Raw genomic sequence first — 22,742 nt, 5'->3', positions numbered from 1 at the left:
TCTTTTTTTAAAATTGTAACCTTGTATATACCTTCCCTGTAAAGTGTACAAAGTGATGTTACTCCGTAGTATGTTCGATCCAATCTAGACACCTTGAGGCCATGGATTTACACGAAGCAGGATTTTTGTTGTTGTCACTTCAACTCATTTGAATTGTGCTGATGTTTTCAAGATTAATTGGGAATACTTGTGCAGTATTTATTCCCTGTTAATAAGCACACACAAGTTGGCCTTCTCTTATCTATGAAGATTTTGTCCAGTGAATTTTGATGAATACTCATGTGCATAATATTTTTCTTTCATCATTCACTGAAACATTCATATATCCAAATTTGTTTAAAAAAAGAAAAAAACACCCAAAACCAGCTAGGATTTGTTTGATCAATCTGTTCAAATCCTCACCAATTGCTTTGTGGCACACCCTGCTGCTGTTTATGCAATTAGGATTTCCCAAAATTGGCTTTATTGGAACTCATTTCTTTTTTTCTTCTCCATTTAAAGCACTATAGCGAATGGGATAGCCTTTCCTTGACATGCCGTGGTGGCTTCAGTTTTTGAGTAAGACAGTTGGGATTTGGACAGGACATCACTTAACCCATTATTTGACCATTAATCAAAAAAAGTCATGTTCACCACAAATTTCAGATACAAGGTCTTGTCACCCCAGCAATGATATACATGTATAAGTTATTACAAAACTTGATACTGTATATTAGAAACATGAAATTTTCGCGAATTGTAGCCAATGGCATTTTTCACAGCATGAAATTTTGTGCGAATTGCCAACTGGCATTAAATGCATACAGTATAGACAAGAACTTTTTGCGTGCATTTTGATTTCACGAATCTTGGCTCTTGCGAGATTCATGAAATAAAAATGCATGCGAACATTCCTCGTTTACAGTACCCATTGCTTATTTAGGCTGTGATATGACTCGCCATTCATATACATGTATGTCAGCACTGCACACCAGTGTGCACTATATAGTGGCAGGCAGTTATCTTAATTGTATTTTGATAGACTTTATATTCGCTCTGTCATACTGTTATGTCTGAAATTAATGCAGAGGATGATGAATGACACTTATTTTGGGGATCTTCTGTATATCCGGTATGCCTGCATGTTTGCATACATAATAGTACGGTACCGATGCATACCGTATGTCCCCCCAAAAAATTACAACGGGACCTCCGCAATGATATCTTTAAAAATAGTGAATCAATTGAAATACAAATTCAGGGTATGAAAACTACATGAATAACTCATTGCCCACATCTTACAGAAAACCCCATTCGATTTGCTTCAGTGGTCTGGACAAGAGAAATGAGGAATTTTGTAGACGATGTCAAGAATCTCTTCCCTCCAAGTTCTGTCTATTCTATTCACATATAAAAGCATCGAAGTGCTAAACTTGGAAGAATCAGACTCATAACATGCTTTACAACTTTTCACATTTCTCTGTGACCGCTTAATCAAATTGAATGGGGTTTTTCTGCAAAATAGAGCTAAGACGTTATATTGTATTTTAAGACCCTGAAGTAGCGTTTAGACAGTTTAATCATATTGGGTGGTTTCAATGCGAAAATTGGATTGTAATTTTTTTGGGGACATACTGTACAGTGCACTCCCGTTATAACAAGCTCGGTTATAATGAAATTCCGGTTACAAAAAGTAAAATTTCAGGCCGCCAAATTATCCATTCTATGTTTTTATATTAATTATTTGTTCGGTTATAACAAAATTTTGATATAATGAAAGAAAACTGCTGGTCCCGAGGACTTCGTTATAATTGGAGTCCACTGTACATATGCACATGTAACCCATTGGCGAGTGTTTTATGACATATCCTGTAATTTAAGTCATGCAAATAAACAAAGGTAGATATCTGATTTTCTTCTAGATAATCCTTAGTCATTGGTTGATATGCCAATTTTGAAATGTAATTTCAAACAGTACATGCATGACAGATAAACCTAGTTTGGCGGATTTCACTTCACAGTCAAATACATTGTACAGGCAAAACAGAAATTTCAGTGCAACCAGTGAAATTTAGCAAATTGAAATCAGAAGAAAATATGGTCTACTGGTACAGTGCAAGCCCATTATAACGAACGTGATTATGACAAAATTCCGGTTACAATGAAGTTAAAATTGAGGGGGCAACATTATCTGCTTTATGTGTTTGTTTGTTTGTTTGTTTGTTTGTTTGTGTTTTTTTGGGGGGCGGGGGTTATAACAAAAATATAACAAAAGAAAGCTGCCCATCGCAAAGACTTCGTTATAATGGAAGTCCACTGTACACATTGTATAATCTTGTCATAATGCATAATGGCATTGGCAGACTTGATAACCTCGCTCCAATGGGGATTTCGTCTATACATGTACATGTATTAGCATTTACATACAGACTCACAAATATAGAACATTAGTCAAGACACAAAGTTATTAAAAGATTTTCATTTTATTTTTGTGTGATGAGCACAAAATCATGATTCACACTGCATCGAATAGGGACTGATGGAAGAAGCAACATTGCACATTTACAGCAAAGAAGAGTTCCAAGGAAGAAGAGTGAAGGTGTGACAGACTCAATGACAGAGCATGGTGCTAACTGCAACACATGTCATCCGAGTTCATCCAGATGTCTTGATGATATGAGATGGCACATGAAATTTGAACTGTACAGATGGCATTTGTACAAGTATGATTACGTAAATATGTATGGTGTGTAAGCCATGTTGTGGTGATGACAGCAAATTGTACGCATATGACGCATGGATTGGAAGAGTGGAATAAAGATGTGTATGATACAACATTCTCGGCTGTCTATCCATGCATCTACCTGTACTGGAGTGATGTGACAGATGGAGTGTACACACCCCTCTTGACATTACAAAGTTTGAAACTTGCCTTCATAACAAAGTGAGCAGTAATTGACGTTTAAAATATATTTTCTATAATTTACAAACATTACAAATGTGGTATACAAACAAACAAAATGTGCATGAGAGGCTTCTCTAGTGAGACACACGGTCCACCCGCCACACTTTCATGAAGTTCGTGCAAGAGAATAGTTAGGCACACACCCGAATGATTCTCTTGCTGTAATTTTGAAAGAAGAGGCTAAAGCTAAAGTGTGCATACACTTACAACCAAAGTCTAATGAGGGGGTAAAACGAAAATGAATTTCTGAATACTGAGATTTGTTTGTTTGTTTGTTTTTTCATATACTCCAACAGAGTATCATTTTTATACAACTGATCACATAGATGTGTAAACACACTCTTCGGTATGCAAAATATTCTGTGGTGTATAAACCTGCAAATAATACAGTCAACCTTGCCTAAGTGAAATCTACTTGGACTAGAGAAATAGCTTCAACTTAGAGAAAATTTGACTTGTGAGGGATTAAAATCAATAGAATATAAAGAGAAGAGAACTTGAAAAGACCTTTGACTTAGGCGATTATTTGACTTATGCAAGGTCGACTTACGCAAGGTTGACTTGTCCATTACTACAGACAGTCACAGGTGCTTATCACCAAGATGTACATTTACTGTTCAGTAATTAACAATCGACTCTTCAAACAAGAATACCTCAAATGAAGAAAACTACTACTGTACTACAATGTATACCACAATCACATGTACATGGAAGATTCCAAGAAGACAATCTGGAAATGTACATCATATTTCCACATATCATGCCACCCAGTCTTGAATGACATGATTTGTAAACACATATTCAAACAATTGAAGCCTACATTTTACTCTTTCTAGTTCATCATTCCTGTCAAATATTTCAGATTTAAAAAAGAAAAGAGAAGAGAGAACAAAATCTGAATACTTCTTTTAAATAAGGGTTGTCAGTGAGTTGAAAATAAAAAATACATGTACATTTGATCTCTTTGCACTACTGTCCATATAACTAAGGAGAACATCACAAACTTTGATAATGGGAACAAACCAAGTGAAATACAGTGAAAAAAAATGTCTAGCACTTGGGACATTAATCTGTCACAATTTCAAACTCGGCTTAGCTGACATTTCAAACGAGGCAATATTCAGTTGTATCACATTACACTGTACATTGTACAACTTTTCAAATGAATATATATGACAGTTCTGATCAAGGAAAACCCTCCTTATGAAAGCACATACTCTTTTCATTTTTCTGTTAGGTCATGATGTAGATTGTTAACAGTGGAACACACTGTAACATCAATCAGAAACAATGAATATGGTACTAAGTACTGTATGCAAGCCTTCAGGTGGGTTCCTTAAAAAGCCGAGGCAATTACACTACAGGGAGAGAGTTTGCACCTTGTGTATCTCAAGTGGATCAAAAATATTGTGCATCTCTCTACCCTCAAGAATTAAGTTTGCCAAATATTTTTGGTATTTTGATGCTTCCCTACGAAGCTATATTACAGTGTTTGAACACAGTGCACAGTTGCATCCGGACAGCACTTAATGAATCTATTGCACTCTGATATGAGTGAACGCATTTAGCTCTAATAGCTTATTTCAAGATAAAAACACAACTTTAAAATACATAAAAAATGGCAGTTGAAATAAATGTGATGCATTCTTCCTCATTTTCAAATGAAAACAATATCGCAGTTGATGTGATGTGTGCTGTATGTCTTAAAATTCAGTGCAAAAACTGATATCACAATAGAAAAGGTTCAATATACAATAATAATGTACATGTACAATGATAATAAAAGAGATGGTGTACTTCCTCCATAAACTTCAGTTGAAAGTGTCAATCAATTACTGTTTTGCTAAAATAATCCAAGCGATACAACCTCGGATCACTTATCACAGATACACTGAAGATGTTTCACAGACTTTCAGGGGTGCTTCTTGGATCACATATTAGCTGATTATATATTGTCATTTCTTATACAGAACTAACGTCAAAGAATGTGCATTTCTCATTAATTTAATAAAAACCACAATGCATACCATTACCATGCATTTTTCCTGGCAATATATCATACTAGATGTCACTCAACTCGGTCTGGGGTTTAGCTATCAGGGTATATTTACAATTGTTGCAAGCACATTGTTTTTCACAGTAGGAAAAAGTTATCCTCTACTAATAAAAAGTTACATTATTGACTAAACCAGATGTCTGGCTGAATTCACAAGCCTCGGCATGATCATTGAGCGTGAACAGAAGGGGCTCAATGAAGACATTACAGGATGAAATTGATAAAGGGGTGTATTACAATACATTCACCTGAGGGGGAGGAGAAAACTTCTTGGTGTAAGATATAGAAGAAGGAATTCAGTCCTAGGTTTTGTGCATCTTCTTGTTCCTCATGAAGCCTTTGGCCTCTTTCATGAGGTCTCGCACGTCTTGGCTATCCTCCTGATCGGGACCCCAGTCTGAATCATCCGAAATGTTATCACGAGGTGATGGCATCTCGTCCTCATCGTCGATGAAGCTGTCATTGTAGTCGTAGGTGTTTGGCTCATCATCATCGTCATTACTATCGTCACCCCTCTTTTTACCTGGCAAAGATGACAAACACATTTATTTGTCAATCTTCTACAGCCGAGCAATACAAATCTTTTACACAAAGTACAAGAAGTTGTTGTGATACACCGAGCTATGACCTGCAGAAACGTTAAATTGTTCATTTTGCTTTCTTGGTGTACTGCATTATTTTGATAGGGCAAAGTAATTCAGATGGCTGACAGAGAGATCATATCCAAGATCCTGTGTAGACGAGTGCTCATACTTCATTTTTGTTAGTCAACCAAATGCACTGATCAGATACAATCATGCAGCTTATACACAGGAAATACTTATCTGCCACGTTTTCCTGCAAAAGTAATCTCTGTCTTCAACAACTGTGTTACGACTGGAGTTGACTTTACCTGATTTTTGGGGGTCTACAATGGAAAAATGTTATCACTGAGGCTTTCCTTCATAACATGTATATCATCCTTCTTGATTATTTATTGAAGGTTAATTGTAATCAGTTGCAAAAGGTCTGGGAAAACAACTTGCATTTTGACAAATCAGGTAAATATATGACATTGTTCCATTCATGATCCTATCAAAACACCAAAGTAGCTCATTGGTAGAACTCTGGTAATAATAGCAAACTTAGAAGTAAATTCAAAGGATTCATGCATCTGTTATACTTTATCTTTGGCGGTTTGAAACTAGAATTCAATCATTCAGATATAAAATCTGAAATTCCTAGGGATGAAATTTAATGAAAAAGAAAAGGTGGAGTAAGAGGGAAAATACTTAAGTAGATTTTAAACATATATGGGATTTTATAGGTCTTGACCTGGATTGATCCCTTCAATATTTGTATCAAATAATATCTTATCTAGTCTGGGTAATTTTTTCCCCCTAAGAATTTGTACATTTTTGGCCAGAAATCTTACCTCTCTTGGTTGCCTCCCGCTTGGGTCTTCCAGGAGGTTTGGTATGTTTGTAGATTTCCTTGTGCTCCTCACTTTTCCTGCATGATTAAGAGCGATTCCAAACAAGAAAGATTAGCAACAGTGAATCAATTGAGCAATGCATTTAACATACAGTGCACTCCCGTTACAACAAACACGGTAATAACGAAATTTCGTTATAACGAAAGAAAACTGGCGGTCCCGAGCATTTCGTTGTAACGGGAGTGCACTGTACAGCACGAACACCTGGTATCATACAGGGAAGGATATTGTACTGACTCAATAGAAACATCCACACAAACACCTGTGAAACTAATAACGAAATTTCGTTATAACGAAAGAAAACTGGCGGTCCCGAGCATTTCGTTGTAACGGGAGTGCACTGTACAGCACGAACACCTGGTATCATACAGGGAAGGATATTGTACTGACTCAATAGAAACATCCACACAAACACCTGTGAAACTACAATCAATTCTAATGAAGAGCAACTTGGCTTCACATACTTTTGGTGTTACATAAGCTCCCATTTGACCAAAACAGAATGTACAATTAAGTTGAAATTCAACAGTGCACATTTACTCACTAGGCGTTTTCACATCAGCCCGATGTTTCGAAATAGCGCGCTATTTTGCTGACTATTTTCTGCGAAAAATATCTCGAGCTTGGATTTTTATCGGGCTGATGTGAAAACGCCTACTTTCACTGCCACGTGAATAAGATTTAAAAAGTTTGGAGAACACAATGTCATTTGCCCATTCAAGAATCTACTTTTGCAGTTCAGGTGTACTTTTTTAGAGTGAGCTGGGAAGTTAGTATGTATAATAGTACCAAAACTTATGTAATTAACAAATGAGATATCATTGGTGATAGGAGGCAAGGCAGCCAGCATACTACAGTGGACTCCTGTTATAACGAAGTCCTCAGGACCGGGAGTTTTCTTTTGCTGTATCAACATTTCGTTATAGCCGAGCAGTAAATTATACATACAAAGATATATAGATGACAAGTTTGGGACCTGAATTTTTTCTTTGGTGTAACAAGAACTTAGTTATAACTGTGTTTGCTATGACGGGAGTACACTGTACCACTACATATACAATATGTACAGTATTTTGACGCAAATACAAACCTATAACAGGACGTCCCATATTCACACTCCAGCCTGTCATCACCGTCGTCATCTTCTTCTGAGTTCACATCATAGTCTGGGTCACCAGGATGGCAATATTCGGCAAAATGGACTGGATTTTTTCTGAAGGCAAAAGGAAAATGTGTGTGCATATTTACCATAGTGTAGAGTCCTCACCTGGTATGCTACTGAGTCAACTAACTCTACCTCATACAAAAGCTACACTGTTTGTACCAATTCTCTTTTAGAGGCTGTGTGAGGTTTAAACAAGGCAAGTGCCAAAATGTGTTTCGCCCATTCGCGTAGAAGAAATTAATGTTTTTCTAACTTCGGACTTCTGGAAGTTCATTGACCCCACCTATGACCTTTGACCTTGTAGTGACCTTTAACTCCCCAAGGGACATTTACCAGCCAAGTTTGGTCACAAACGGACATACACAGGGATCAAAAGTTATGAGCCATAATCGAAACGCGCCATAAAAACTTAACATTGGGCCCTAAAAGTTTGTTGACCCCTGTCTGTGACCTTTGACCTTGTGATGAACTTAAACTCCCCAAGGGACATCTACCATCAAGTTTGATCACAAATGGACATAAGGATCAAAAGTTATGAGCCATAATCGAAACGCGCCGTAAAAACTTAACATTGGGCCCTAAAGTTCGTTGACCCCTGTCTGTGACCTTTGACCTTGTGATGAACTTCAAATCCATAAGGGACATCTACCATCCAAGTTTGGTCACAAATGGACATAGGGATCAAAGTTATGAGCCATAATTGAAACGCACCGTAAAAACTTATCATTGGGCCCTAAAAGTTTGTTGACCCCTGTCTGTGACCTTTGACCTTGTGGTAACCTTCAACTCCCCAACGGACATCTACAATCCAAGTTTGGTCACAAACGGACATTTACATCAAAAGTTATGAGCCATAATCGAAATTCGCCGTAAAAACTTAACATTGGGTCCTAAAGTTCATTGACCCCTCCCTGTGACCTTTGACCTTGAGGTGATCTTCATGTTTGGTACAACGTCTAACTTTGTATAACCACTCTTCCCTCCAAGTTCAATTGAACTTGAAGTCCTCAGTAGAGAATTATTCAAGTTTTTGTAGCGTTACGGACAGACGACGAACGGACGGGCGACGGACGGACAGACGCCGCAGGGGATTCCTTAGTCTCCCCGCACCTCCGGTGGGCTCAACAAAAAGGAGAAAAACACACAGCACACTAATAAATGAAAGTAATACAAAATATATTAGAAAATCTTTGCCATCTCTCACCACAAAATCATACTACCGACTAACAAGGCAAGTGCCAAAATGTGTCTCGCCCATTTGTGTAGAAGAAATTGATGTTTTTCTAAATCCCAGTAAATCTATTGACCCCAACTACGACCTTAGACCTTGTGGTGACCTTCAACTCCCCAAGGGACATTTACCAGCCAGGTTTGGTCACAAACGGACATATGGATCAAAAGTTATGAGCCGTAATTGAAACGCGCTGTAAAAACTTTTACGCCGCAGGGGATTCCTTAGTCTCCCCGCACCTCCGGTGGGCTCAACAAAAAGGAGAAAAACACACAGCACACTAATAAATGAAAGTAATACAAAATATATTAGAAAATCTTTGCCATCTCTCACCACAAAATCATACTACCGACTAACAAGGCAAGTGCCAAAATGTGTCTCGCCCATTTGTGTAGAAGAAATTGATGTTTTTCTAAATCCCAGTAAATCTATTGACCCCAACTACGACCTTAGACCTTGTGGTGACCTTCAACTCCCCAAGGGACATTTACCAGCCAGGTTTGGTCACAAACGGACATATGGATCAAAAGTTATGAGCCGTAATTGAAACGCGCTGTAAAAACTTTTACGCCGCAGGGGATTCCTTAGTCTCCCCGCACCTCCGGTGGGCTCAACAAAAAGGAGAAAAACACACAGCACACTAATAAATGAAAGTAATACAAAATATATTAGAAAATCTTTGCCATCTCTCACCACAAAATCATACTACCGACTAACAAGGCAAGTGCCAAAATGTGTCTCGCCCATTTGTGTAGAAGAAATTGATGTTTTTCTAAATCCCAGTAAATCTATTGACCCCAACTACGACCTTAGACCTTGTGGTGACCTTCAACTCCCCAAGGGACATTTACCAGCCAGGTTTGGTCACAAACGGACATATGGATCAAAAGTTATGAGCCGTAATTGAAACGCGCTGTAAAAACTTTACATTGGTCCCTCAAAGTTCGTTGAACCCTGTCTGTGACCTTTGACCTTGTGATGACCTTCAACCCCCAAGGGACATCTACCATCCAAGTTTGGCCACAAACGGACATAGGGATAAAAAGTTATGAGCCATAATCGAAACGCGCCGTAAAAACTTAACATTGGGCCCTAAAAGTTTGGTGACCCCTGTCTGTGACCTTTGACCCGTGGTGACCTTCAACTTCCCAAGGAACATCTACCATCCAAGTTTGGTCACAAACGGACATATACATCAAAAGTTATCAGCCATAATCGAAACGCGCCGTAAAAACTTAACATTGGGCCCTAAAGTTCATTGACCCCTGCCTGTGACCTTTGATCTTGAGGTGACCTTCATGTTTGGTAAATTGTGCAACTTTGTATAACCTCTCTTCCCTCCAAGTTTGATTGAAATCAACGTCCTCAGTAGAGAGTTATTTAAGTTTTTGAAGCGTTGCGGACGGACGACGGACGGACGGATGACGGCAGACGGACGGACGACGTACAGACAGATGCCGCAGGCGATCCCTTAGTCTCCCTGCACCTCCGGTGGGCTCAACAAAAATAGTAGAATAGTGGCTACAGAAGTAAATAACCCTTTGTTTCATTGTCCTTTCACGAAGAATGTCAGTCACTTATTCAAGGCCAATCAGGAAAAATACAGTACTGTATATCAAAGTTTGATGACACAAACTTCATTTCATATTTCACTATCAGGCAGTTTACAAGAGAATTTGACAAACTTTATCAGGACGCTAGTTCCCATTATCTACAACTTAGATAATAAATAAAAAGAAAGAGCATGCCAAGAGGATGAGCACTATCAAAGCATTATCAGCTGATGCTGTTTTGCTTCTCTTCCTTCCACTCTCATCTACTGAACTTGATGTAGCCCCTGACAAACCATCAATTGATATCACTAATGCTGAATATTCGACTGTAGTCAATTTTGGCAAACGTGAATTAAAGGGGAAGGCTAGTAACTGATCAGTGGGAATCAGTGGAAATACTGGGAGATGATTGTTCCAATCCTAATGGGATTCATTCAAGAGTTCATTGTATATCTATTGTTGTGTGAAAATGATTTGCTTCAGAATGGTCTCATATTCAAGTAATGTGCAGTTTAATGCTTCCAGGTTAGCGTCCCTGGTCAGTGACGGAGCATTAATCTGCACATTACTTGAATATGAGACCGTTCTGAAGCAAATCATTTTCACACAACAATAGATATACAATGAACTCTTGAATGAATCCCATAAGGATTGGAACAATCATCTCCCAGCATTTCCACTGATTCCCACTGATCAGTTACTAGCCTTCCCCTTTAAGAGAGAACTTCTGTCGACATAAAAGAAGTGACATTATGACAAGAGTTGTTATGAATACTCTTACCAAGCTATCAAAGTATGCTCACAAGTAAGCCTAAAAAGATTACAAGAATACTTACTGTTTGTCTTATTTGCCAACTACTAAAATCTTGATCCAATGGAAACAAAGTATTGAATCATTATACTTTTCACACTCGGTTTTGTTCAAACAGGTTGTAGTGATTACTATCTATCTTTGACAGTTACACATAAATTCTCTTTTCTGGATACCTTGTTACTAGAATTAGCAGAAAATACCAAGTACTATCATAATGATTCTCTCCTTTCTCAAGTGTCACTTAAAGGAAAAGTCCACCTTCATATACATGTGGATTGAGTGAATGCACCAGTATTTGTAGAACACATCAGTGAAAGTTTGGGGAAAATCAGACAATCCGTTCAAAACTTATGAATTTTTAAGAATATTTTTTAGAATATAATGTAACACACGTACAACGATATAAAAAAAATATAAAGAGAATTTCACAAAATTTTACTTTTTGAAAAAGTACACATTTCCTCGACTCATCACTGACATATATGTTAAGGGTAATATTATTCCCCCTCGCCTTCTGAAACAGGGAAGTCAAGTGGTCTTTTATTATGCGAAAAAAGTGAAAATATCTTGAATTTTCCTTATACTTTCTTTATATCGTTGTACATATATGTCACAAGCTGTAGTAGTCTTCTCATCCAGCAGTGACTGAGCAGAAAGTTAAAAAATTCATAACTTTTTAACAGTTTGTCCAATTTTCCTCAAACTCTTGCTGACGTGTTCTATTAATATTGCTGCATTCACTCAATCCACATGTCTATGAAGGTGAACTTGTCCTTTAATGCAGGTACATGGCAGTACACATTACTCTTAAATATTTAACGACCACAACCACAGCGGGTTGATAGATAGAGTTGCGACACCGGAAGTTCGCGCTGATTGGTCAATCCCTCAAAATAGTTCCCCCTGGTCGTATGATGTCGATAAGACCTTAGAAAACCGCGTACCCTATTATGACGCAAACAATGCATTCATTGTTATTTTGCTCCGTGGCTCGCGCAAAGTAGAGTTACGCGCTCCGCGCATGGGTTTTGCGCGAGAATGCAAAATAGCTTCCCCTCGTCGTCATAACAACAATAAAGACCCACAACCCGGGATTTTGAATTACAACAACAATTGTAAAGGAGTGGGACTACATGATTTTTCCGTCCTTACATTTTGACGTTCGCCCATCAACATCATCCAGGAGCGTTAAAACAACTCTGAAAATATTTCATCCTTTCCAGTTGTTTGCATCCGTTTCCTTGACTTCGACAGTAAGTACTCCTTTCTCTACTTCATTAAGTTTACATGATTGCCGTAAAAACAGGACATTTTTCTCAACAAGTCACACTCCCGTCGCAAGCAACAATGGTATCTCACACTGCCTCTGGGTCTGGGTACTGCGCGCCTATGTGAAAACCCTGTAGAAATAATTCGTCGACATCGACGACCAGGGGGAACTATTTGACGTGACCTTTGTACTCCAGTGTCGCAACTCTATCTATCAACCCGCTCTGACCACAACATATTAATTCATGCATTTTCTTACGTTTGAAACTTGATTTACACTTTGACAGCTAATATGTAATCTACCATACAAGGAATTACAAAATAACACTCACACACACACACACACGCACACACACACACACAAAACAAAACAAAACATGACAGCCAATTACCTGTAACAACGTTTTCCAAATTGACATCGCTTGAGTTTTTTCTTTCCAGTTTGTTTCTTCTGAGTTGTTGCAGCATCATCCTCCTCATCTCCATCACTGACATCATGATCCTTCCTTTTGGCATCAGTTTTCTTCCCCACATTTGTATTAGTTCTCTGATTCCTCTGGGGCACTACTTCCTCTTCCGACTCTTCCTCGCTGACGTCATGCTCCACGTAAGTCTGTTTGCCCCTTCTCTTGGTTTGTGCCACCGGCTGCGAGTTTGACGAAGATGAAGCTCGTCGCTTTGTTGGGCGGGGAACATAGAGTTCCTCCTCGCTCCAGTCTTCCTCACTGGTGTGAGTGTATTTTCTTGGACGACCACGCTTCCTTGGACTGCTCGCTTTACCTCTGGGGCTGTTCCTAGTTTTCTTCCTTCCCTAGAATGAAAAAAGCAACAACAAACAAATAAACAATCAGAAAATATCAATGATCTGCCTGACCTTTCACCAATGTGTTATACCCACTGTATCCACCAGAGATGTTGATTAATGAATTCTGAAAACCAATCACATACATAACATGCGCATACAGTATTGCACTAATCTTGGGGATAAATCAACTTGTGAGTTGATCAAGAACCTAACCAACACAAAGTAATCATCATCATTAGACAAGGTCCCCCAAAAAATCATCACACCTACTCAATTGAGATGTCATCAAACAGACCAACCTGAACCTTAAAAGAGGAATCCCAAACTGCATTTACCATTCGCTCCCTCTCATCTCTAAAAACCTACCAAAATGAGTATTTCTCTAGCAGAAAGCCCCATCCAAAAACCACATTCTACTTTCTTGATCACTACTTGATACAACGAGTTCTGCATCTAACCTTGCCCTTCTTCTGAGACTGTGACTGTGAGTCCATCTCCCAATCACTCCCATCGTCATCCATGTCAGATGCCACCCACTCCTCATCCAAGTCATCGTAGTCGTCCTCGGCGTAGGACGCCACCTTGGTGGTCCCTCGCTGGGACCTGGATGACTTGGACCTCTTGGGGGCGGGCTCCTCCTCGGAGTAGTCCTCGTCATACTCCGAGTCATCCCGCACTCGACTCCTCGACTTGGCTGGTGTCCTCGTGACTTGAGATTGTGACTTGCTGTTTCCCTTTGGCCTTCCCCTTCCCCGCTTTTGCGCTGCGTCTGACGCCTTGGCCTCCTTAGGTGCTGAAGGTAATATATTACATTACAGACAGTTTACCTTCAATTCACTCGGCACCTAAACGAGATGACTATCCTTCCAATATAACTCTATCCTTCCAATGACTATCTATCCTTCATATGACTATCCTTCCAATATAACATTTTCTTACAAGTCTATCATTCTTTTGTTGAATAAAGTTATTGACTCGTCTATTGAGCATATGGCCACAAGGAAATGCCGTGAAACATGGATGACCTCAACATTTACAAGGGGCAAATTCATAATTCAAACAAATGTCTTCTTCGATTTAAAAAGAAAAAAATAACCACAAACAGAATTTCATGTCCTTAGACCGGGGGAGGGAGCATTTTTATCTCAAAATGCTGCAATTCATGATATTCTGATTCTTCACACAAATTGCAGCATAGTACCTAGCGTAAAATCTGGTTAAAAAGGGTATTCCATTTATCCTATTCTTTCATTTCAGTACATTACCTGCTCTGGCTGGTGGCTGCTGCTTATTGACCTTCGCTGGTGCTGGTTCTTTGTCAGCTTTCTGTATTGCCGTCATCCATGACGGAAGTTTACGGTCTCTCTGGACTGGCAAGGCAACTTCTTTTCCTCCATCTATAACCACTGTTCCAGCTGCAGTTCTCTGTCACAGAAGATATGGTAAAGACATAGATATTTACATAACACTTGCCGTCCTTGAGGGGGATGCTGGAATATATTACTTGAGCTGAGACCAAGCCAGTCTGCTATGAATGTGTGCCAATATCATTATTGCTATCATCGCGGTCAATATTGAATGATTTATCCTTTAGAATTTAAGCCATATTCTCCTTTGTTTGGTAATACAATTGTACTGGTGAAATTTACAAAACAGCCGAAATAAGCACAGTACTGTACACTCATGGTAGCATTCCTCAAGAGACGTTGTGAGCCCGTACAGCTTACACACACTCTGCATGGCTTACACCAAAGAGGAATTAAAGACACTGTTACAAAAAGACACTGTTAACAGGGAAATGTATTTCATACCTTAGACACAGTTTAGTAAAGCATGACAAAAGAAAAAGCATTTGTTGGTTCAACGATGTGTGCTGTTGTATATCAGATTATAAGACTGTATGCTTATGGAATTGTAAGATTGCAGATTGTGAGGTAGGGATTAAAACTAGGAAGGCACTCAGAGTGCAGACCTCCACCAAGCAGCTCATTTCCACCCATACACACATGCTGAAAATCGCTCAATATGATAAAGAAGCCTTGTGTTTACCTCATCATATCAGCTCCTTCTGCGCGGCACCTTGAGCAGAGCATGCGCTTTAGTGCGTGTATGTAAACCTCAAATACGCGCAGCTTGAACTCCAAAGTTCATTGACCCTATTTGCCAAAAGATAAAAAATCCTTCAAAAATTCATAAAAATTCCAGAATCACTACCAAAATTTAATCATCTGTTTCTTGTGTCATTATCATCTTTTCCTGTAAGTTTCATCCAAATCTGCTCACAAATTTTTGAGTTATTTTGCTAAAAAACAAACAAACAAACAAACAAACAAACAAACAAACAAACAAACAAACAAACAAACAAACAAACAAACCAATGCCAACAAAAACATAACCTCCTTGGTGGAGGTAAATATCAAAACATGTCTGAATACACATCAATAAGGCACCTGTACTACATGTATATAAAATGATGTATTTACTGTAGAAAACTCTTCAGATTATAATATGGGACAGTATTCCTCAAGAATCAGATGCCCTAAAATGAGAGCATCACAACAAATCTATATGTTTTGCTGGTGAAGTTTGCAGGTCTCTGGCATGAACAATAAAAAACAGCATTTCTTTACCTGAATGCCTGCATGATCACCTTCCTTCTCTTCTTCCACTGCCACATCTGTCTTCTTTTCCTCCTCCTCCTCCTCCTCCTCCACTTTTTTCACTTCATCTTCCTTCTTGCTGGTAGCATCCTCCTCATGCTCCCTGTCTGCTGCAGCATCACTTGATCCATTTCTCCCCTCTTCTTCTGATTTCACATCTATTTTCTCCTCCTGGATTGGGCTTTTGCTCCTTCCTTCAGCGTTTGTTGAGATATCATTGTTCTCTTTTTGACGACCATCTACAATTAATAAACACAGAAATTCTCCCTGGTAAGTCTTAAAGGCTGTTAAAATACCTGTAACTGTCAAATATGACATTTCTGGAAGAATCATTTACATGGAAAAACAAACTACTGTTGTTCTCCATTTTCCAGAGCTTGAATAGAGCAAAATACATTTGGCTCTAGTTCTTATACACATTTCATCATGTTACTACATATGTAGCATTATCTCAACCCATCAAAGTGTCACAGTTTCATTGATTTGAATTTGTATAAAGTACTATATAAATGCACTGGATCTAGGCAAACTGTTGACCATAAAGTCAATTATGGTAACTCTAAGTCAAATATGGTAAATCTGCAAGTTCATAGATTTTTACTTTTTTGAAAAGAATTTTCTTTCATGTTCAGTTGCATCTTTATTTCTAATAGCTTCCTTTTTTTTTTTTTAAAACAAAATATCAGACATGATGGTACTATGAAGGATGCATGCTGCCTAGTGTTTGCAAACTAGGACCATTGTTAGACAGTGCCTTTGATAGGAAACTGTTGATAAGACTGCACAGATATCAGAACAGACTTCATACTGCCATTATTACGTTTAGCATGAGTGATGATTATCAAATGAACTTACCTGAAATGGGGTCATTCTGGCCATTTTCTTTCCTTGCATCATGTATTCCATTGTTTTGCTGTGGAGAAGAGAGCTTCAAGGGTGAGCCGTCGCCCAGTGTGTGTCTGAAAGAAAGAAAGAAAGAAAGTGATGAGAATGTTGAGTGCTACATTATCACAATGACCCTTAATGATCACATATTTACTGTACTCTTCTAATAATCTAAACGTATAGGGTACTAGTAGTTGATATTGTTTCATTTGCCATTACCAAGAAAGGACAAAATATTAGCAAGGATATTTCAATATACCTACTGTTTAAAATTTTATCAGTTTGAAATGGAGTCTTCTGTGAACCATATCAGTATGACACCTCAGTGTGGTCATAAATTGGAAATTATTTGAAGATTCTTTGGCACAGGTCAGCTGGAGCGATATTCCTGCCTAGATGAAACTAAAAGGGAATTTGATTTATTCTTGGCAAATATTGGCCAATCATGCTTGCTTTCATGCTTCTTGCTGAATATCTTCTATTCATTTGAATTGAGAATATCACACAGCAAATGTTGCATAATCAAATCCAAATGGGATATTGAAAGAACATTTCAATATGTACTGAACAAGTCATCATTAGTTAATTACACATATCTTCTGCAAACAAAAGGACTACTGTACAACGAGGAATGTTCGCGTGCATTTTAATTTCGCGAATTTTGCGAGCGCCAAGATTCGCGAAATTAAAATGCACGCGAAAGTTCTTGTCTACACTACATGCATTGAATGCTGGTGGCAGTTTGCGAAAATTCCATGCCACAAAAAAGGCCATCGGCACCAATTCGCGAAAAATTCACGCCGCGAATATATCATGTTTTACAGTATTCAAATACAGGAGATTACTATGTGGACTGTTAGCCTAAGCATATCTGACACTCCAATGCAAAGTCTGCTGTAAGAATATACGAATTGACCTGCTCATCGCTAGTCAATGACAAACATACACATTACCGGTATTTTGGTACATCTTATGAATTAGTATGAATTATCCAGTTCCACTCCACAAACCTTGGACTCTGGGTTTCTTGTACTATCGGTCTTTCATCAATGACAATTTCAAAGATGTGTTCATCTGGCGTCAGCGCGATACGGTCACCGTTCTTGAGATCCTGCCACTTGTCCTTAATGAGTGGTACCAGTTTACTTCCACCCTCCCGGCGAAAAAATGTGGGATTTGTGTGAATCTGTCAAATACAAAAGCAACAAGAGGTCTCTGTATTAACACTACTTGTTTCCATTAGCCTCCCCTTGTACTCCTTGTGACTATTATCATTCTGATACAATACCACTAAGTTTAGAAAAACCAGCGACCATTGTACTCACTGAGCTTGACAACATGCAAGTGTCTTCTTTCTACCTACTGCACTGAAGACTTGTGGTGGTGCTAAAACATGGTATGTCATAATCATGTACAATAATATTTTGCAAACTCAATCTGTGGAACATAGTTTAATATTGCTCCAACATTTATCCGTATTCACCACACATAGTAGCCACAGAACTATTAGCCAGGCATGCAAATGGGGTGTGACAACTGTAGTGGCTACATGTGGAAGTCTTAGCTGTGATCTTTGCATCTCATAGAAATCTTTGCATAGAAAGACAAACTGTGCACATGAGAGACAAGTCATTATTGCACACAAAAGTGGTCGTATAGCTCACTGTGTTTCAGAAGATTTCAACAAACAATTTTAAAGATCCTACTGCATGTATCAGGCACAAGACCTACCAAAGTTATTGATAGCTACAGGGTCTCTCGATGCCAGAGACTGAATCATGTGTACTTTGGACTTTGGCAAGCATCTCAAATGGAATATGGGAAATCAAATCCATGTCTTATAATGATTCAGCATGCTGTAACCCTGGGGTATCATCATACAGTACCCACAGCTACAGCATTGTGAAGTGACACATTGTGCTCTTGACAGTACAGTGACACAGTGCTATCATAGCAGCACAGTGACACAGTGCTAGCAGAGCAGCCGAAGTTTAGTGATTGGGGCTAATGATCCCAATGTTAATTCATCCCTGCTATGACGTGTTTAACATAATTACAGTAAACAATTTTTTTTTAAACAATAAAACGTTTTACACTATATAATATAGTGTAAAACGTTATTATAAGTTTCGCCAGTATATTCAGACAGAGACCGATTTCATACACAAATTTGACCAAAAATGTTTGAATTTTTGTATATGAACTAAAAATTAATGCATGGTGCCAGGGTACTGGTGCTGCTGCAGTTGAGCGCTGCTGCTGAGATGCACATATGCATGTACTGGTACTCCCTAGATACTGCCACTATAGTGGCAGGGCATTAGCATTGCACTGTTTAGTAATGAGAGTGAGAGAGAGAGAGAAAAAAAAATCACATTACAGGATTTATGTGATGCATCAACATCCATTTACTGCTGTGTTAAGATTACTAACACAACATAATCTTTTTGCACAAAGCACTTCAAATCACTTTCTTCCTCTTGTTGGTAACCCTGGGTACATACTTCCACAAAATGGTGAATTTTAGTTTGTACACTGGGGTACTAAACATCACTATCAACATCCATAAACGGAAAATCTGTTTGCTTACAAATCCCTCCATGCTTCTAGTATACAAGTACAACTTGGTTCACATTTTGAGAATGGTTTGTATTTTATACATACATTGATGGTATCAGAAAAAATGTGGTTGGAAGACATGAGCAAAAGCGTTCTTACTGGCATTATTTTCACTTTGCCATCTTCCACCTCAAAAACAGCATGATTCCTTGACACTCGTTTGTCTCCAATCTGTAAATCAAAAAGAAAGTAATCAAGTGAGGAATAAAAGAAATGCCGAGGCCTTGTAACATAACATCTTAGAAACTTGTGACACTGTCAATACATTTGATCCCTATTTAATCAAAACTACATTTCTGGGTGAGTGGATCACAACTGTTTGATACATGTAGGTTAGGTTATAAAGAGTTCCATGGAATATATACATTTTATTTTAGTACCGGCAATTTATTTATTTCATCAGACATAGAGGAATGTACTTAGCTAGAATTGTAGAAATATGCATGACTAGGCTTACAGTTTTTGTAAATCAAACCATTTTCTTTTATTCCAAAGAACTTCCGCAGAAATGCTGAAACTTAGTTAGATAGAGCAGTACAGTCATTCAAATAATGGAACAAAAAAACTAAACAAACAACACGACACATCAAATGTAAATCAATGTAAAACAAATCAATCTCTGACATACATTACATTGTACAGCCCTACCATTTCACTATTACTGAGACAGTTTTGGTTCCATTTTCTTCTGTTTTGGGGGAAGAGAATGTGAAATTTAAACTTTACATAAACCTTTTGCAGCTGAAATTCAAGGCACAAGTATAATGGCATAAAATCATTAGACTACAGAGTACTAGCATGCTATGACGAGCTTTATCAGCTTAAGAAATTCACAAGCTGGTGGTGATTTTAATCTAAGAAAGATCGTTTACGTACCGTACACCTTTTGCAGCTGAAATTTGTGGCACAAGTGTAATTTGGCAAAAAATCATGAGACTAGTGAGTGCTAGTTTGTTATGATGAGCTTTATCAACTTCAGAAATTCACTTGTAAGCTGGTGGTGGTAATCTAAGAAAGAGTGTTTATGTACTCCCCACTAATTTTGCCATACCGGTACCACTCTACAAACCTACCCTTGTAGCTTACGCATTTAACGCATGGATGCATGCACATTTGGCAAGTAATGGGGACAGACAGTGTGCATTTAATACTAATAGCAGGGGGTACATATGGAACTCAAGTCTTGCATCATTCTCACCCTATCTATTTCAAAATACAATATATTAGGCCTTAGGTTAGGGTCTACCCTAACACCAAGATAGATCCTTGTCATTTGATTGGTTGTTTGCTATTGATCATTTGTCCCGTTTTGCCGTTTTTGACGTCATCCTTCGTGCAATTGTGGCTCCATATACAGTGCAATCTTACATCTTTACGATTTGCTCCATTGCACACACGCTGAGAGCCCGGCACACTACTGTACACCAGGGCTGCCAACTCTCACGCATTGAGCGTGAGACTCACTCATTTTGGTCCTTTCTCACGCTAAAACTTTATTTCATTTGCATGCATTTCTATTGATCTCACTCATTTTGACTCCTAAAATTATAGCATTGGCCTATATGGGAGTCTCACTCTCAACTAGTTTCCAGTGTTGGCAGCCCTGCTGTACACATGTAAAATGCTTGCGTTTACAGTGTGTATGCGACAGCGCGCTAACGTAAAGTGCTCAGTGAGCACTCTGTCGATCTCAGATTCTCTTGTTTCTAAATTAATAAAACATAAATGACAAGGATCTGTTTTAGGCGTTATACAAAACAAACAAACAAACAAACAAACAAACAAACAAACAATTCTGTCCATTTGTGCAATGGACAGAATATTTCATGAGGTGAAAAGATGAAATCTTTGATCTATCTTTCACCTCATGACATATTCTGTCCATTGAAATTATTGCACATTGGCATTGCACTCGTCATATGAAAACATTCATTTCTGTATTATCTATACCTGGGTAGGCCCACTAATGTAGTGCCAGTGAATACTTGTGATTGCAGTCTGGAGACATACACCACTGCACTAACAGTTAGTTAGACGTCTACGTCTACTAGAGTTACAACCAGTGGTACTGTCCAGTGCTCTTACAAAATATAAATAAATAAAAAAATTATATATGTTCCCACACCGGGAATCGAACCCGGGCCACGGCGGTGAGAGCGCCGGATCCTAACCACTAGACCATATGGGATGCGACACATTTACTTTGGGCACAAATAGGTATGCATACATGAACTGATATGTCCGAATTTGTACTCACACTGAAGAAGGCTCCTCTTCCGATATTTGTTTTACCCAAGGGAAGTAAGATATTTGTCCCCCCACTTTTGACTGGTTTCAGCTCGATTCCAGACATCTTGCGTGAAAACCACTAATCTATATCTGAAAAGACGGATGACTTTTGCGGTCACTGGAACTGACTTTCCGTCGGGCGCAGGTCGCTCGTTCGTGTTCCCCTTCGTGGGTACAGCCACAGGCCCTGATAATGCTCGAGTGCCGATTGTACTTCACTGCACACCGCAGCACGTTCTGCGTTTCACTGTTGTGTTGGCGGTGTGCACAATCTTTCTTTACTGTAAGTGGGTAGAAGAAAACAGAACCAAATATATCAGCCGTGCAAGATATGCTCTAAAAAGCGCATATTCCGTAGATCAGAATTTGAAGCCAAATCTGGGTTACTTAAAGATATGAAGTACACTGTCATTAACAGCATATCACTTACGGAAGTATTAGTTACAGGTCCATTGTTGTGGCGAGAAGGCCTGGAAAAAGCATCAGATTGCGTCCCTTTATTTCGCTGCTGCAATGCAGCACCGTGCCCATATAGTTACCTATTTTGAGGCAGCGAAATGGCATAAATCTACCCCCCCCCCCCCCCCCTTAGATTGCGAAGTTGACCTTCAACGTGCAGTCTTCTTTCTTTTTTTAATCTTTTTTTTCAGTGAACTGCTTTGCTCCATGAGCTCCGAGTGCACAATGGCGGATAGCGGTGGGGTTCAGGGATATAATTCACTTGTCTGGCTTTTTTCTTAAATCTCTTTTTTATTATCATTGTTGTCATTTAGTAGGGGCCTATTTTTGTTTTTGTTTTTGTTTTTTGCTTGTCAGTCATCTTGGGGAGTAAGTGACTGCAAAAATGTGAAGACAACAGCAAATCCACACTAATGCACATTGCAAATAGTTTTTTAAGTTTTTAAGGGGGATCGACGATTTGATTTGATTTGATTTGATTTATTGGTTTCTGTATCATCATTGTACATACACATTCAT

The 22,742-nt window shown here is 38.6% G+C and overlaps 1 protein-coding gene and 1 non-coding gene across 2 annotated transcripts; both read right to left on the bottom strand.

The window, feature by feature from the left end:
* Window positions 1–3,624: 3,624 nt before the first annotated feature.
* On the bottom strand, window positions 3,625–22,019 carry LOC139718050 (uncharacterized). Its single transcript, XM_071629539.1, has 11 exons — window positions 21,733–22,019; window positions 19,575–19,646; window positions 17,867–18,042; window positions 16,827–16,930; window positions 15,942–16,210; window positions 14,577–14,736; window positions 13,770–14,104; window positions 12,899–13,317; window positions 7,565–7,687; window positions 6,415–6,491; window positions 3,625–5,523 (listed from the first exon to the last, which is right to left on the bottom strand). The coding sequence occupies exons 1-11, from the start codon at window positions 21,826–21,828 to the stop codon at window positions 5,303–5,305; spliced, it is 2,052 nt and encodes a 683-aa protein (XP_071485640.1). The 5' UTR covers window positions 21,829–22,019; the 3' UTR covers window positions 3,625–5,302.
* On the bottom strand, window positions 21,592–21,663 carry Trnae-cuc (transfer RNA glutamic acid (anticodon CUC)). The gene has a single exon. It is a non-coding gene; the product is annotated as a tRNA-Glu (tRNA).
* Window positions 22,020–22,742: the final 723 nt, after the last annotated feature.

This window comes from Diadema antillarum, unplaced genomic scaffold, assembly GCF_040938485.1.
Source record: "Diadema antillarum isolate AM-2024a unplaced genomic scaffold, OU_Dant_1.0 scf00000087, whole genome shotgun sequence".
In the NCBI taxonomy this organism is placed as follows: Eukaryota; Metazoa; Echinodermata; class Echinoidea; order Diadematoida; family Diadematidae; genus Diadema; species Diadema antillarum.
This window is presented reverse-complemented; position numbering and strand designations above follow the sequence as displayed.